General features: G+C 40.3%; 1 protein-coding gene across 1 annotated transcript in view; it reads left to right on the forward strand.

Moving 5' to 3' along the window:
- The first annotated feature begins 1693 nt into the window (after window positions 1-1693).
- The window catches only part of chrna6 (cholinergic receptor, nicotinic, alpha 6), a 30585-nt gene continuing 13631 nt past the window's right edge, over window positions 1694-18647 (forward strand). The window contains exons 1-3 of the mRNA XM_034130643.1: window positions 1694-1944; window positions 14593-14732; window positions 17050-17094. Coding sequence (XP_033986534.1) covers window positions 1887-1944; window positions 14593-14732; window positions 17050-17094 — 243 coding nt within the window. The 5' untranslated portion in view covers window positions 1694-1886. The remainder of the gene's footprint in view (window positions 1945-14592; window positions 14733-17049; window positions 17095-18647) is intronic.

Consider the following 18647-nt stretch of genomic DNA (forward strand, 5'->3'; position numbering starts at 1 on the left):
GTTAATTAACTAAACAAGATCAAATAAACTTAATTACAATTGATTATAATGAGTGTATTTCTTTCTCTTTTTTTGGCTAACCAGTGCCCTTATTGTAGATACAGACTTGAACGGATTAGAACCCGGGTCCTCCGCATGGGGACCAAACCCCAGGCAGCCAGCTCTACCAACTGAACTATACAGCGGTCCATAATGGGTGTATTTGATGGTTGGCACTGAGGTTTAGTGACTCATTGGTGGAAGTGGGTTTTTTATTAGGGGGATGTAGTGTGAAAAGGCATAAAAGAGAAAATATAGAGGATTTTATTTATTTGTTTTGCATTTGGAGAATATATAGTGGCCTTTTACTCTGATCATCTGCCTCTGCTGTACAGAAGAATACAATTCATTAATGAAACCATTTATAACTTAATGGAAAACTATTGACTATCTATCTTGATTGAATAATTCATACATGTTATTCATTGGTTAAGATACTATGACACTCAGAGAGCCAAAGGACATTTTCGGATTAAGAACTGAGGAGCCAACAAAGAAACTAAAGCTAGTTTTGGTAAACAAAATGAAAGCTACAATTCAGATCTTCCAATAAAAATCACTCTGTTATTAATTGTCAATTGAACAGCTCCAGATGTTTTCAATGTATAACATCACACGTTTCAGATTTACATGGCCAATTATTGATTGAACTAACATAGTCCGAAGAGGAGTTCTTAATTTAGGTGTGTTCCCCTTTAAACAGGGGGGCTGTGATGACTAGAGTTCCCCCAATGGAGCCTAATGTGTGTGCCCCCCCCCTCTTCCTGTCGTTGACTTTCCACCCACTTACAAAATATTCTGTGTGTGTGTTGACTCGGTTCGGTTCAGCTCAGCTCTGCTAAGCATCAGGCTACTTGCTTAATTGCTCTGTTTGATGACGTCAAACCAAGCAGGGAAGAAACCGCGGGCTGAAATTAAACTTAATCAGGGCCATCGGAGCACCTGCGGAACATTTATCACGGGATGAGCCTGTCAGTGAGACAGAAAGCACGGGTATAATTCGGAGCAGCTAAACTTTCCTCCAGCGCAGCGCAGTGCTGCAGTTTAGTGGCTGGGGAAAGACACGGCATGCTCCCTGTGCATTAAGTGATGTAAAGAGTATGCTTGAACTCATTAGAGTACGCTCAGTAACATCTTTTTTCAACATCTTATTGTCTCGTGGAGCAGCACATGTTGCAAAATGCTGATAATGTATGAAATACCCCTCTAAAGTAGGCACGCAGCTCATTTCAGCACCATGGACAACACACAATGTAAATTAGCGGCGCTGGCCGTGGTGCTGAGATCATAAAACCTGCGTTTTCCATAACACTACAACTTTCTAAATCAGCCGGAAATCTTCAAATTTCAAAATTCAAAAAATTCAAAATTACCCTATTTAAAAAATGATGGTTACTGATCTCTCTGGCTCTACCAAAAACACATTAAGGGGCATTTCAATATTACTAGTGGCTATTTTACATGTGCACATCTTGCCTTTAATTAGACGCCAAACATTCCTCCAGAATTTAGGCACAGGTAGTTTTGATCTGCATGAATGTTCTCCTATGATTCACGGGATGAAATGACTCCTATAATCCCACAGAGCAGTTGTTTAGGGCGGCTCCACGTCCGCGTGGATGCGCCAGAGGGGAGCTTTGCGCTCATGGGGGAGGGACGAGTCAGTCAAGTTCGGATCAGATCAGGAAGGAGCGCACCGGCAGAGCGAGACACACGGCACCAGGGGAGAGTCAGCGCGCGGTTGATTGTTTCATGCCATTACAGATTATTTCTACCGCTCATCCGTCTAACCAACAGCACTTTCTACTGTAAAAAAGTCGAGGATCCTCAAGCGACACGGAGGAGAGATGCAGCCGGCGGCGAGATGGACTTTGCGGCTTCTTATCGTGGGTTTGATGGCGCAAGGTAAGTAGGATTTATCCAATGTTGTCGTAAATATAATGTAGAGTTAAAGTTTTTTAGCAAACATTTTCTTAAAAGTGTAGTTAATTAGAGGTTAACGTTAGCCGGAGCAATTCACTTGATGTTTTTATGGTTCAATTAAACGCGATTCTATAAGTTTGTCTTCATATTGTTTTTGAATAAGTCCTGTGCGTAAAGCCAATTACGTTTTCCAGCCATTATCCGTTGTAATTCATCCTCAGTCGTAACTTTTTCAATTTATCACATTTTAATCATGACCAAATAGTCGAAATAAAAAAAAAGGTGTCGAAATAATTATAAATTCAAAGTTGTTTCCGATGTGTTGTTTTGCTCTCTCGACATGATGGCGTCATAAAGCTCATCCACGACTTAGTTTGGCGATAACAAGGCCAACAAAATGAAATGCAGAAGAATGCGGGAAATGCATTTTGATCAATGCAAATGTTGTTTTGAGGCTGGAGTCGTGTTTTCAGGAAACCACAACTGATTATAATTTGTTTACCGGATCTTGTTTCCCTGTGTGCGGGCTGCTCGCAGAGGGTGGAGGGTAATTCAGGGAGGGCCTGGGCAAACACTGGATTATTCAGACAGAGGGCAGAGAGGGGTTTCAGGCAGGGGGGATTTGACCGTCTGCAGGCATCTGATAATAATAACCCCTCATTGCCATGATGTGGACATTTGGATAAGTCTGGAAACCTTACTTTGCTTTAACCCAATTGTGCTAATGAAAAGTTGTACTGACTTGGCATTCACGTTTTTGCTGCTGTACTTCTTTATGTGAAGATTGAAGTGTATTAAAGGTCTTTGTGCGGATGTTTTGTCAAGTGGGGACATTTAGAGGTTATTTTGATGGATTACAAATAGTGATTAGCTGGTCTCGGACATGAGGAAATGTATATTATTTTGAATGACAAGGAAGAGATTGAATATTGATTGAACAAGGAAGGAAGGAAGGAAGGAAGGGATAGATTGAAAAATAAACGATTAACTGAAAGAAGAAGAAAAGGCAGGTCAAGGGGTTGGGAGAAGGAATTAAGGAAAGGATGAGAAGCAGTATGGGAAGGAAGGAAAGAAAAGACAGACGAAGAAAGAAACAACTAAATAAAACAACAAAAAAGAGAGGCATGGGGGGGGCTAAAGGAAATAATTACAAAGAGTAGGAAAGGAAGAAAGGAAGGAAGAGAGAGACAGATAGAGATATGAAAAAAATACAGAAAGAAGAAGGAAAGGATGACAAGGAGTAGGGAAGGAAGGAAGGAAGGAAGGAAGGAAGGAAGGAAGGAAGGAAGGAAGGAAGGAGGAAGGAAGGAGGAAGGAAGGAAGGAAGGAAGGAAGGAAGGAAGGAAGGAAGGAAGGAAGGAAGAAGGAAGGAAGGAAGGAAGGAAGGAAGGAAGGAAGGAAGGAAGGAAGGAAGGAAGGAAGGAAGAAGGAAAGAAGGAAGGAAGGAAGGAAGGAAGGAAGGAAGGAAGGAAGGAAGGGTCAGATGGATAAAGAAACGATTGATGGAATGAAGAATGAAAAACAAACAGGTGTAGGTGGTCTAGAAATGGAGGAAAGGATGGCAAGGAGTAGGGAAGAAAAGAGGTAAGGAAGGAAGAAAGGAAGGACATGACAAATGGAGAAATAAATGATTGATGGAAAGAAAGAGTACAGGCAGGTGGAGGGCTTATAGAAGGTATTAAAGAAAGTATGGCAAGGAGTTCGGAGGGAAGAGAGGGACAGAGGGAGAAAGAACAGGTTATTGGAAAGAGGGTGCAGGCAAAAGGCTGTGGTCAGCGTCCCTAAGGAATTAGGGAAAGGAAGGAGGAGATAAGGAAGGAAGGATCTGGTATCATAGAAACACACCCAGATTGTAATCAGTGACCAGCTGAGAGAGCTGGGCTGTGACCTGGAGCCACTCTGTGGAAGAGAGGCAGTGACGGTAATGATGCTGCGGCATTTCAAAGCAGTAACGTAAACATTTGCTCCGAAGGGCGTAAACAACAGCTTTCTGATTCATGCAAGGTGGCAGATAGGCTCTCTCATGGTTTATCGGCCTCCACACACACGCTTCATTCCATGCATGACCCTCTTGGCTGGGAGGGGTGTGTGTGATTATTATGTGTACAGTATGCATTTCTGTGTATGTGTTTTCTCTCTCTTTCTCAAGTTTGTTCAGTCATTTGTAAATGTTTTAGGAAAGTACTGGACTTAAATGTAAATGTGTGGAGTCCTTGCTAAAGACAAAGGGATTAGTGTGACCCTCTTTAAATTGGTGCATTTGGGCAGCTACAGTAGCTAATGTTAGCCAGTAAGCAGGCCAGGGGGTAGCTGTGTAGCCTTCAAAAACATTTACTCTGATGAGGACTTTCTTTGTGTGATGAAGTATCAAATGTTATGAGATCTCTATACATTTTCCTAAACCACAGTACAATTTAGAAAACTCATTGCATTACATTTACCAATTGTGTCGCCTCAATATCAAATAAAGTAGTCCTATTCTTACGAATGTAAGACCCTTTACATAAATACGATTCTTAATACATCATTTCAGATGTTTTGCATAATCAGAAATCTGAGTGCATATGTTTAGTTAAACATTTAAGACTCCCTTAACATTTTTAGAAGACTTACAAATCTCATTTTACTTTCACAAATATATTTACACAATCAAGAAATAAGCAGTTCCCTTAAAAACTCTTTATTTCCTACACATTTGACATACATTAATGAATAAATACTGTATATTTAGCAATGTCAACGTGACAAACACATGATGAGGAAACATTTATATTTGTTGAAAATGTTGTTGACTGAAAACATTTTAAAACACTGTTTGACCTAAAGTATTCACTTGTGACCACTAAGAGATGACTTTTCTGGTTACGTTTAGGCCACATGGTTCAAGTAAGATTGTCGTCTTGACTTTAAGCACACGTTTGTATTTTTGTAACTTAAATCTTAAATGTGGGAGACTTACCCTAATCAGTGGTGTGATAATCCATTGCTTTTTGTACATACATCCACTGCCTCACAATGACCTCTGCAATATGAGACCAGTTTCAACTGATGGACAACTACACATACATTTGCAAATTATTTGGGGTAGTCGCACAAAAACCCACTATCTTATATGACAGCATGCACAACAGACACATCCGTGCACACATTCCCTGTTTCAGTACGATCTCCAACAGACACACAGTTCACCTAAATTCAACTTTGACCATGAGGATGTGATACAGTGTTTCTTGATTGAAAAGTCCTTTCCCCTAGGGGTGAGTCATCACCATCTTAGAAACATTAACCTACCAGACAGCAAACTGCAGCATTGCTCTTACAGACTAAATACATTCTGTGATGGCTCTAATAAACATTTCCTAAACTGGGCTCCTGGGCTTAGGGTAGGAAACATTTTACAAACAGAATGTGACTTGAGCTTTAGCTGCAATTTGTTGTTATTTTTATATATGGTAAACAGTGCCTTCACACTACATGACTTCAAAGTCAAAGTAAATAGCATGGACAGATATATACATTATAAGTTGCCTCAGGTGTTTTCAAAATGTGCTTCTACTAATGTGTTACCTCAGCCTGTAGGTATATTCCTGTTACTGGACCTTGTTTTGAAATAGAGGCTGCTCTCTTAATGTATTTGAACACATGACCGATGATCCAGTCAATGAACTGTGGGGATGATGAGGTGTGCCTGTGTGTGTGTGTGTGTGTGTGTTTATGGTTCATGTGGACACGTGGAAACAAGGCTTATATCATAGTAACATTTATAGAGCAGAACACAGAGCAGTGTGGGCGTGGCTCAACTCAAACTGTCTCAGATAAATGGGAACACCTCATATTGCAGTACTTGCTTCATAATACACACATCCAGTGTTGGTCAACAGGAATACAACATTGTTTTCATCATAATTTAAACATAATGCCAATACAGGTTTCCCTTTTTAACCCATGGTTACATTTTAAAGGGGCCCTATAGTGCTAATTTTCAGGTTCTTTTTTGTATTTTGTGCCTCTTCTGTGACATGTTTCCATGCTTTAATGTTCAAAATGGTCTTTATTTGTCTCACACTGCCTGTTCTGCAGAGTCCAGTCTGCTCTGATTGGCCGGCTCTGTTGTGATTGGTCAACCGCAGGTCCCGCCCCAATGTGTTGAACAACAGTATGTGAACAATGTGTTAGAGCGCTAGACAATAGAAATGAGTGTTACATAGTGATGTCATTGTGTTATTTACACGCACAAAACCTATATAACACACAGGAAAGGTAAAACCCCAAAAGCAAAATTAACAGTTTTTTTTAATATTACAAGTTTTAGGAAATTGTATGTGTAATTATGCAAACGAAGCACCATAAGTTGCTCATTTGCATACTTTTGGCGCCATGTTTTATGGATTTATAAAATATGATGTAAATCAGGCTATGAATGATAGAAGAACACATCCTCTGTAAAAACCTTTAGAATATAGATAGAAATAAAACGTTGGGTGTATGTAAGTGCTGGTGAAATAAAATGATTGTTTCACAGTAAAAACAGAGAGCAAAACAAAGATTTTGCTTTTAGAATAAGTATTGTAAAGTCAATACATTTTCCAAACACTACAGGGGAAAAGGGACACATCTTTACCTAATCGATTTCACCATGACTTTCACCGTTTTTACTCACATCTACAAGTACTTAAGGTATTACAAGATAGCTCATTTAATGTAAAATAATATCTGTACCACCCCAAAGAAGAGACATGACCCCTCATTTCTCAAACTTTTGCTTCTCTCAAGGTTAAGATGACGTTTGTTGAACTCCAGAGGGAAGAAACATGGCCCTTTGGGGTCTCATTAACACCCAATAACCTCGAATTGAACATGGCCAAATGATACAAAACTACTGAAGAGATATTGAACGTACTAAGATTGAATGACTCTCTTACATGAAACATATTCAAATGAATGTAACCTACTTTTTGGGTGAACATGCCTTGAGGGAAACGTGCAATTTCTATTTAAATCGCTCATTCTTAACGTGAGGAGAAAGGTAATTCTCTTTCTTCATAAAAAAATGTGTGAGCTTGCAGATACGTGTCCGGTCTTCCTTGAATGTCATAAGGCTTCAAAGCACTGTATTATATCTATAGTATAGTATTCGTTTATTTGTCCCCGAGGGGGAAATGGGTTGCAGCACATCACAAGGCATACGTCACTAACAACAACATAGACACAGATTAAAAAGAACAGACGTAAAACAAAACGATATCGGCAGACATGACAAGGGGCCTAGGCCCTCATTTGCGAGAGGGGGGGACAGTGCCAGACCAGCTGGGTAAACAGTGCGTCCTAGCCATCATTGATTAAGGAGTTTGATGGCTTGTGGGACGAAAGATCTGTTCTTTTTAAACAGAATACATACATGTATTAGTAGTATATGTATGTGCTGCAAAAACACAGGAAGAAGAGAAAAATGGAAGCTTGTTTGCAGGTATTGACATATTGTAGTTGCGATGAGAGAGAGCATTCTGCTGTCGTAGGCATCACATCCTTTTTTCTATTCCATTTACTGGACACACACACACCATTACTCTCTCACACTCACAAACTCACACAGTCCTATCCCTTCCCCACTATCCTATCTTCTCTGGTTCTTTGCACCTGTCTCCACACTTTCTCTCTCACAAATCTCTCAGGTTCAGCTCCCTATTTCATCTGACTCGGTGTAATCTCAGTCCTCTCTTCCATCTTTCTCCATCTCTCTAAGTTTCTACCCCTTCCTTTAATCTCCTACAGTTGACTTGAGCTCATTTTCACGCAGCTTTTGCAGACACAAAAGAAAATACAGTACATGACGGAGTTGTTCATCGGAGAGCCATTACTTCTTTATACATTGTTTACCATACGGGTATTGTGCATGATGAAGATGTCAAAAGTGAATACACACTTCCGTGAATTCACCCCCGTCTTTCGCTTTCTTTTACCCCCCCCTGCACTCTCCTTTGAAAGCATTTGCATGCTCAGGGGAGAAGGTAGGCTAAATGGCTCTCACTCTCACAGTATCCTCTCAAACAGCGCATAAAATGGTCTCTTCTCCTCCATCACTCATTATATGTCCTTCTCCCCCTCCAGCCTCCTCTTCCTTCTCCTCACGCTCGCTCTTCATCATCCTCCTCAATGAAAGTCATTTCTCAAATGTTTTTTTTCAATGTTGACCTCCGACCTTCTTGTGTCGGCTGCATTAAATATCTCACGGGATCTATATTCTAACTAACTAGCTTTCTAAGTGTTTTTTTTAGAGATTCTTCACAGCTAGTAATTAATTGAGGCTGTACGTTTGAGTACATTAACTGTACATACTGCTGAGTTTACTTGGGTTAACCCTAACCCTAACCCATAAGCTGCAGCTGGCTTTTTTCAACTGAATTTCCAATACAGATTGAAAATATAAGCTCAACCAATAAACAAATTGAACAGCAAAGACAGCAAATCAATAAGCATATTTACGTCTATAGGAAAGAAATGCTGTAAAGCTTACACATGATTGATGTGCATTAAATAATACAAAAAATGTATGACAATATACTTTATTACGTATAAAACAGGACTTACATTATTTGTTAATAATAATATCCTTTTTTTATATCAAAGTGTTCTTAAAACTGCTTTAAAATTACATTGCCAATATAAACAGATCAATTAAATAACTTAAAGGGGACCTATCATGCAAAATGCACCTTTGTACGTCTTTTATACATGAATATGTGTCCCCGGTGTGTCAGGGAACTCACCAAGTGTCAGAAAACACAACCCTCTCTCTTTTCCTCCATACCCAAATCTCTAAAAACGGGGCTGCAACGGAGCTGATACAGACTGATACAGATTTGAAATTGTTCTGACGTCAGAAACGGGGTGCTCCGCCTATATGGGCAACTCTCCACCTATCAGGGGAATGAGAGGTTGCCGTGGCATGGTAACAGCATGGTAACATGACGCTCGTGTCTCACCCCCCTCCTTTGCAGGGGGGCGTGGTCAGCTGCAGCTCATTTGCCACAGAATCAGCCCCTGCAAAAACAGGGCTGGAATACAGCAAATAGAGCGAAATGAGGCATGGCTAAAATGCATGATCTGTTTAGTATTTTGAAAAAAAAACTTCACAGACATGTTTTATATAGGTATAGCCCTACAATATATTATTCAAATATATGATATAACTTTAAGTTATATCAGTTGCTAAATTCCACAAGCATGAATGGTGTCATTTTTCAAGTGGAGATGAATACATGACTAAATAAAAGCAGGTTTCACCATATACAAAACGTATACTTTACATACGATTTTTATATAATGATTGATACTTTATGTTATCACAAACTAACACTGCAGGCGAAACATAGCCAACTAAACCAACTGACAAAACTAGCTTGTTAATATATATCCCCTGTTTTGGACTAGAGGGTTAATCAGGTAATATGAAATAAAGTTGACCTGGCTGACATTAAATTCAAAATCTGCTTTAAAAAAAGGTGTAAGCTCCGAGATTCAAAAAAGGTGGAAAAGGTAATATGACTGCATGTGTTTCTAGCCCAAATAGACTTATCTTAATGATGCACACACCTTCGTAGATCTCAGCAAGTTGACTTGTGAGTAACATTTGAGTGTAAGTGAAACATTATAGTCAAAACTATGAATCTGTGATCCATGTTGTGATAGACCTTGCAACCGCCAATTTTGCTGGTGGATTCGCTGGTAGATTTTATCCTCTCTTGCTAGCTAATTAAAATTAACTATATGATTTGGTTTAAAAAACGTAATTCTAATAGCATCCAGGATCCGTAACACAACATACTGAATGCCCCTCAAACTAACAACCCTTGCTAGTTACTGATAGTAACATTAGCTTAATACTACTGTAGCTAGTAAGCTAGTTAACCGGACATGCTAACGACTACAGCCCAGGGGGTGGTCACACAGTCGTGAATGTGGGCGAATGACCACTGTCTTCTGGGGCAATATTTGCTTGAAAGCTAACCAAAAGTTAAGGTAGCTAATTTGTTTCGCTACTGGAATTGAAAGTTTGTGTTGCCACATTTGCTAGCAAAGAATTGAAATTAGCACAAAGCTAATGTTGGCTAATGTGTGACCGTGCCCTAACATATTCAAGACACACATAAAACACTGAGTATCTCTCTTACAACAGCACCGTAGTAAGTCTAGTAGATTGCTAGACTAGATTTGACAATTGCCATGTGGGAGGGATCTAGAAACCATTCATTTAGAAGAATGTTCATGTTTACTTAGTTAATAGCAGCAATGAATATAGCAAGATTCATTTGTGATCATGATTCATTTTAAAAGGGTTTATGTTGGTTTTATTTAGTCATCATGACTCAAATTATACACTTGTATTGAGACTTTTGTTTTCCATTAACTCTCGTCTAGGTAAATCATTTTTCACCCCAGCACCTTTGCCACATGATATGCTAATCCCAGTATGATGAAAGCAGCAAGTGCAAACTGGTGAGAGAGATTTGGCGACGTATAATTAGAAACATGGAAAGAGAGAGAGAAAATGTGACAAATCCAGATGAAAGCGGGTAGACCTGTAGCTCATTTTCTGTCTTAATTGGTTCTTTTATGGTTCTCAACGTAAAATGCATTTGACCATGTTAAATGTGTGCCTTTGTGTGCGTGTGTGACGTGTGGATTCTGTTTTGATCAAAAAGCTGGTTTAGTCGGTGGACGTGTACCAGAGAGCAGCTCTGCCTTTGTAATTATACCAACAATTAGAAGCAGCGCCATGACAGTTCATTTTAGTCTAATTTATCCATGTTTTGCTTTTATCCTCTAATTAAATGGACTCCTTCTATCCTTCGTTCTTCTTTTTTATTCTATTCCTTTTTCTTCCCCAAATAATACTGCTCCTGACTTGTCTAGTGGAATTTCTTTGCTTAACTTAGATCAGATGCGAAAGGATTGACACCATGCTCCCTTTACATACTATTTAGCATAGTTTAGCACATGCTAGGCAGCTAGCAGACAGAAGGCGATGAAGTCTGGATTTTCTTTTTTTTAATCTTCAGAGTGACATCTTAAGAAGGCTTTGCTTTCAGTCTCTCTTTTCCTCCTCTCATCTACTCTCCATAGGGCTGTCACCGGGAGTTCAGCACCAAATTGTTTCTGGTGTCATTGTTTTCTCATGAAGAGGGTTATCACTTGCCTTTAAGAAAGACATCTTGATGTAATAGGGTCAGCACTGTTTCATCATTAGGATTTCAAGGCCTCTCTTAAGAAGTCCATTTTAATTAAGATATTTTTCTCTCATGTGTCCCAAACTTAGTTTCAGTTGTTTAAGTCAAATAAGGATAGTATTTACAAAAGAGGACACAAACAAAACAACCTCAAGGCTGAAGTCTTTGAGGTGAAAACATTTCTGTAAAGTTCTATAAAAGCTAGACATCTTCTCAATGCTTCCAGTATTTTTTGATGCCGTTTGTTTTATTCCTGCCTTTTCATCACTTTTTGCCTGATCTCTTGACACATATTCCTGTGCCCAACGATGGTAAGAGTTACCCAGCAGTGAAGAATCTGGTATTGATCTAGATTTTTATAGAGAGTGAATGGGAGCGAGCGAGATTTTTGCAAATCAGCGTGAGAACTCTGGGAGCACTAGGGGTCTTGAAGGATGAAGAGTGGGCCGATCACTTTCACAAATGTCAGCAGTGGATAACCGTTGTGACTCAGTATGTAGCAAACTGTGTGGGGAACCCAACTTGTGGCTTTGATATGATGCACTTTGAAATTGTTGCGGCTTACACAACCAACAAAGACTGGTTCAGCTTGGTAGAGAATGCAGTGTAACTGTTATCTAGAGTACTAGTGTGTGGGCTTTAGGGGGATGTGTTGTCAGAAATATGATATAATAGTCAATTTGATGTTTTCATTGGCTTGTAATTACGTAAACCTGTAATGCTCAAAATGACATCCTGACATTTAGTTGTAATACATTTATTTTTGAGTAACGATCGGGTTCAAAACAAATTGCGCTTAGACATGCATTGCTTTCCCATGGCTAATTTAATATAAGGATGTGAAGCATGGGCAGTAGGATGTTTGTTTAACATTAGCATTACAAATATCTTAAAGCTCCCATGTCATGCTTTTCCGGTTATTACCCGTCCCCTTGTGTGTTATGAAGGTTTTTATGCATGTAAACGGTGTGCAGAGTCAAAACCCTCAAAGTACACCCTGTAGGGAGTAAAACTCTAACACAGAAAATACCTCCCCAAAACGCCTCGTTGGAGATACGTCATTGTCCATTTGATTCTTCCGGGTACGGGGTGACGTAACCCCGTACCCGGAACGAAATGGACCAATCCGTGGAGCCGTTACGTTACGTCCGCGGAGCCGTTACATTAAGCCCCCGCTGATTGGTCCAAATTGACCAATCCACGGACTTCCTCACACACACTCAGTGCAGGCAGCTCTGCTGATTTCTCCTCCCTGGCTGCAGGCTGATAACAAAAAATCGCATTTGGGATTGCAGCGAAATTCTCACTGCAGACCCATTCTCACAGCGTTTATCAACCTTTTTCTTACTCAATATCAAGCCACACTTATTGTTTTTACTTCGGCTGTGAGTTTGTGTGTGCTCAGGATGAGTTTGGCTGTGTTTCGCTATGTATCACTAACAAGGAAACCACACCTCCACGGAGCTCAGCGCGATTCACAACGTCCCGACCAATCAGAGCACACTGTGCTCACAGGGAGGGTGGGGGCTGGAGCTATTGGAGCTCCAACGAGCCGTTAAAGGCAGAGAGTGAAATTCAGTGAATACACGTAGTTTACAGAGATGCTGTATGAGAAACCAATGTGAGTTTGGAAAATTGCACAATATAAATCTATTCTAGTAGACCTCAACAATGGAATTATGATCAGTAGAAATGGCCATGACATGTCTCCTTTAATACAGCTCTGTTACTCTGTTAAAGAGGTCCTCTTGTGCTTTTTGGGATTTTCCCTTTCCTGTAGTGTGGTATAGGTTTTCTTGCGTGTAAATGGTCTGCAAAGGCAAAAATCCCAAAGTTCCTTCCAGAGGGAGTTTCTCTCCCACACACTCCGTCTGAAACACCTCCATTGTAGTCCTTTGTTTACTTAAGTGACAGTGACATGACACCACTATGTAACACTCACGCTTCTATTGGCTGGCGCTCAAACACACTACAGGCTAAGGGGCAGGACAAGCGGTTCATCAATCACAACAGATCCGGCCAGCTAACCAATCAGAGCAGACTGGGCCCTGGTTTCAGACAGAGGGTTAAAAGAGGTGCTGCAGCACAGGAAGTATGAGACAAATAAAGAGCTTTTTGAATTAAAGCAGGTAAACAAGTCACAATCGCGGAACAACATATAATTATTAAACCTGAAAATAAGCAGAATACTGTAAAGGATGGTATACATGAGATTAGCTTTCAAACATTAACAAAGGTCGCTGTAAATCCCTCATATGCTTTCTGAACCCCAGTGGGAATGGTGGAATACACCACTCAAAATGGAAAAAATACAATACAAATGGTGGTTACCGGATGTAACTCAATGGCTGTTGGTGACAAAGGGCTTTAATAGCCTCAAAACACAAAAGTTTACTAATTTAAAAATGTATAATAAATGTAGTAACTATGGCACAGAGTTTAGAAACAACCCTGGGTTGGGATCTATGTCACATATCACTGAGGATTTAGTTTAAAGGAAAAATAAGTGAATTTCAGATTGGCGGAAAACACTTTTCCTCGCCTGTGCTAAGAAAAAGCCAACTTTCAGCATTTCATGCCTATCCTCAGGCAACAGTCTTCAACTCCTCTGCACTAAGTTAAAATAGCTTGCTGTGCATTCTGTTGGGTAGACATGCTGATATTGTGCCTCAGGCCTCTCTTTCCTAGATAATTAGTAAACAAGGCCCTTTTCCTATTTTCGTTATGTATACAACCATACCACCAATCCAGTCCAACAAACACATACCTATATTTAGAAATAAATTATGATGAATTGTGCACTCGTGAATGGACCTACTCAGCCGCCAACACCAACCTAGAAAAGAGGACATGTTTGTCACTGTGGTTAGTTTAGTTAATGTTCAAATACCACCTGTACATAATGCTACCTGTCTGTCATTACATGAAGCAGCCAGCAAAGGATCCTGAAGTCCAGATGACAGAGTATCTACTTATTCAGGCTGGACATGGGTGCTTCCTGCTCTGAAGAGTTGTCAATGCTGTGCCAAGTCCTACAAAGTAACGCCAAAAACTCATGTCACAGACTTTTTCAAAGTAGACTTTTAACTTGGATGATCTGAGCAGAGGAGCTGTAATCCTAAGAGACCTCTTTATAGATGATTCATGAAATATTTTTAAACATTCACCTACAAACTCAAAAGAGCTAGTGATGTGTGGCATCAAAACTGAAAGAGGCGGGTGTCTCTTTTTCTCACAGTTCTGTGATTGATTAGCCAGCCTTTCAGACTTCTTAGAGGCAATTACATTTCTACTGAACTTTCTTTCACTTCTTTTTCTTTCAGTCTCTTCTTTCCTTCCATTTATCAACATCCAGTCTCTGATCACTTTCTCTGCCCCTCTCTACCCTTTCTGTCTGTTGCAGGCTGCTTCTCATCCAAGGCAGAGGACCGGCTCTTCAGGAAACTCTTCAGAAGATATAACCAGTTCATCCGACCAGTGGAGAATGTGTCTGACCCCGTTACTGTGGAGTTTGAGGTCTCCATCTCGCAGCTGGTCAAAGTTGTAAGCTTTACATCCAAACACATATTTTGTAATCATAACTTGTACGCAAAGCTTGTAAAGACTCAACAATATGTCAAGGTGTTTAAACCTTGTGCCTTCATTTTTATATCTCTTTGGCTTTGCTAATGCATATGATATTGATTTTGGCGAGGGAAAATTCAACCTCAGCTCCTTAAGTAAGTCTATAACTTAATGTGCTCGTGTTTGGCACACACAAACACGAGCACATTTCCCCCATGTTAGCTTCACTCCACTGGCTGCCCATTCATTCGAGGATTCATTTTAAAACTCTTTTATTTACTTTTAAAGCCCTCAATGGCCTGGCCCCTCCCTACCTCTCTGAGCTGTTACACAGCTACACGCCCACTCGCACTCTCAGGTCAGCTGATCAGTTGCTCCTGAGTGCCAAAAACAAAGTCAAAGCTCAGAGGGGACGGTGCTTTCTCTGCTGCCGCCCTAAACTGTGGAACGACCTGCCCTTGCTAATCAGACAGGCTCCCACACTGTCTGTTTTTAAATCCCGTCTAATCCTACTATTAAAACCACCGTTTTGGAACCCATTGCTAATGTTGCGTAACATTATGCATTCCAATATATTAGGCTTTCAAACTAGAGTCCAGGCTTGAAAATGGTAATTTTAAAGAGGCCCTTATGTGCTCTTTGGGGTTTTTCGTTTCCTGTATTCTGTTATCAATGGTCTCCAAATGCTAAAATCCCAAAGTTCTCTTTAGAGGGAGTTTCTCTACCATACACAGCCAGTAACGCCTCCATTAGACTTCTACTTTCCTAACAAAGTGACATCACTACTGTATGTTACACTCACGCTTCTATGTGCTAGCACTTCAACACATTTTACCTGATAGGCTAAGAGGCGGGACATCTCTATGCGGTGGACCACAACAGAGCCAGCCAGCTAACCAATCAGAGCAGTCTGGTTTCAGACAGAGGGTGAAAAGAGGTGCTGCAGCACAGGCAGTATGAGAACAATAAAGAGCTTTTTGAACAGTATAGCATATAAACATGTCACAGAAGAAGCACAACATACAGATATGAATCTGAAAATGAGCATACGTATATGTGATCTTTAACTTTTATTCATAAAACAATTCAAGGGCATACTGTCATCAAACCGCAATTAAAATTGTAACATTTCTGAAATTCAGAGGAGAATACCATTAATATATAGTGTTTGTAGTGTAATAGTTTGTAAACAGTTTTTTTCTCCATGAAAAACAACTGTGGCATTAATGATTATGTTATTGGCAAAATATCCCTAACTGGCATTCAAAAGGTCACACTTGAGTGTTAAAACACTTGGAAGTATGATCAGGACTTTTGTTGATTTTACATTTAAATTCATTTGCAGTTTTAAGAAACATGAACCATGTAACTCCTTTTGGACATCAGAGCAACCTATACAACGGTTGTTCAAGCTTGCAAGAGCAAAAGTGAATGTAACAAACGTGTTGTTGCATTAATAGCATCCTCTCAACAGTACATGAGAGTCTGTGTGAACTGAAAGACGTCTTCCAACAAGCGCCCTGATCATATTTACTACCTTTGATACAGAAAAGGCAAAAGATAAGCCGTGGAACGAGAGAAGTGAAAGCAGAAAGTGAATACAATCTTTATTTAGTCTGCTCAATTTCACGGATTCTGAAAATGTCACACGGTGTTGTTATACGCTGTTGTTTTGCCTTTGCAATGTTACGTTTAATGCGGGTGGGGGGAAGTGGGTTTCGCTGTAGATCCCCACGGTGAAAGAGGTTTTCAGCTCAAAATGGAAATCCTCAGATTAAGAGGAAATTGCCTGCAGGAGCCTTTTTCAGGCTGGGGCTGATATGTAGCTATATCGGCTTGCTGGGCTAGGTGAGATTAATCTAAAGGTGAGTGTGTATGGATGTGTCATAGTGTGTGTGTCTCTGCACATATGTTCACAAATCTGCTTGTGCACAGTGTATCTGCTGACGCAGGCCTGTATGTGATTTATGTGGAGTTCTGAGAATCAACTGACTGCAAATCAAACTGAACCAGGGTCACGGAGAGAGGTGGAGAGGAAGTGACATCTGTAACCCCTCCATCTTTTATTACTCAACCGTTTCAGTCCACCAACTCCCGCTCTAGAGGACAACGATTAGAGGATCAATCTCATTTATTTTTGAAAATGTTGTGAATTGTTGTTTTTTTCGGGTTACATTTTTGTTTACCTTTTTTTAAATTCCATATGGTGCTCACTCTTTATTCCCATCTGCAGTACAAACAACACACTCCCCCTCTTTCACACACACTCTCTTCCTTCTTCTTCTTGTCTTTCCAGGATGAGGTGAACCAGATCATGGAAACAAATCTATGGCTCAGACATGTAAGTACAACACACACACACACACACACACACACACACACACACACACACACACACACACCACACACACACACACACACACACACACACACACACACACACACACACACACACACACACACACACACACACACACACACATACATACCTACACATACAGAGATAGCGATAAGTGAAGAGTGAGAAAGGTGTTAACACTCAACTATACATTCTGAACAGACATCAATATGGGATGCCCCACTCTCTCCCTGTGTTTGTGTGTGTGTGTGTGTGTGTGTGTGTGTGTGTGTGTGTGTGTGTGTGTGTGTGAGAACGTCATATATCGCTGAAGTAAAAAATAAAGCAGGTGAGGTAAAACAAGAAACCAAGGCTAACCAAGGAAGACATTTGAATGCAATGGGCTATTGATCAATGCTAGCATCATGGTTAGTCACGCTCTGTCTCTTATCGGATCAATAACCACGGACCCTGACCTCCTGACCCCCCCAAACCCTGCCTCCCCAACCATAAATCCAAATAGCACATGTTGCCTCTGTCCCCCAAACCACCAATTTAGCTCGACTAAATATGTATCTCTCTTTGACAAATATTTATAATTAAAGCCGCTTTTCATATTAAATATTGACCTTTTTTAACATTGACTCGTTGCCGCCAAACAGCTGCTGGATGCTGATGAGATTTAACGGTTGATAACATGATACTGTGATCTCTGCGCACTCCAATTAAAACGCATTGAAAGGCCTGTATGGGCTGATCTTATTTGTTGTTTGTAATGGCTGAGCTGTTTATTTATAACAAGGCATCACTAATGAATAAGCTGTGTCAACACCACCGTCACTGATACATACTTTGAATCGCAGCCAGGGGGGGTTTACAGTGCTAGCCATTTCAAAAAGTCCCCCCTTGATGAATTTATCGCGTCTGTACCACAGTAACACTGCAGGGGATTCCTTCTGTAGCAGCATGCAGTGTTTCTAAATGTGTTCACTGTATACTCAAAACAAGCTTTACTGACTACTTTTATGACATCGATCAGACAACTACATTTAAACAATGCAAAAATAATGCAGAGTATAGGAATACTTTACCTGCCTCTTCGCTATAAGAATGTATTATTTCAATTTCTTTCCATTTTTGCTCATATTCCTCCTTTATTCCATGTCTGGAGAGCAGAGGCCTGTACTACGAAGCTGGTTCAACCTAACCTGGATATGTTTGAGTTAGCCGGTTGGCCCAATCCAAAACATACGCGCTCTCGCTAAACTGTACTACGACGCTGGTTATCAAGTGGATCGCTCAAGCCAGCCGTGTCCTATCTAGTTAGGTGCGCGTTCACATGAAAGGGGTGGTATTTGGAGCATTCGACCAATCTCAAACATGGACAAGCGTACTGACAGCGCAGCGTCATACTTCCTGAATGAAAAGTGAACTTTAATATTAGTCAAATATGAAGAAGTTAAACTTTAAACATCCATGACTTAAACACTTTATCCAGGATAAAAGCCACATAGCTGCACCTGCAAGGTGAATACAGCTGTTAAAAGAAAAAGTGT

The sequence above is a fragment of the Trematomus bernacchii genome, unplaced genomic scaffold (genome assembly GCF_902827165.1).
Source record: "Trematomus bernacchii unplaced genomic scaffold, fTreBer1.1, whole genome shotgun sequence".
Lineage (NCBI taxonomy): Eukaryota > Metazoa > Chordata > Actinopteri > Perciformes > Nototheniidae > Trematomus > Trematomus bernacchii.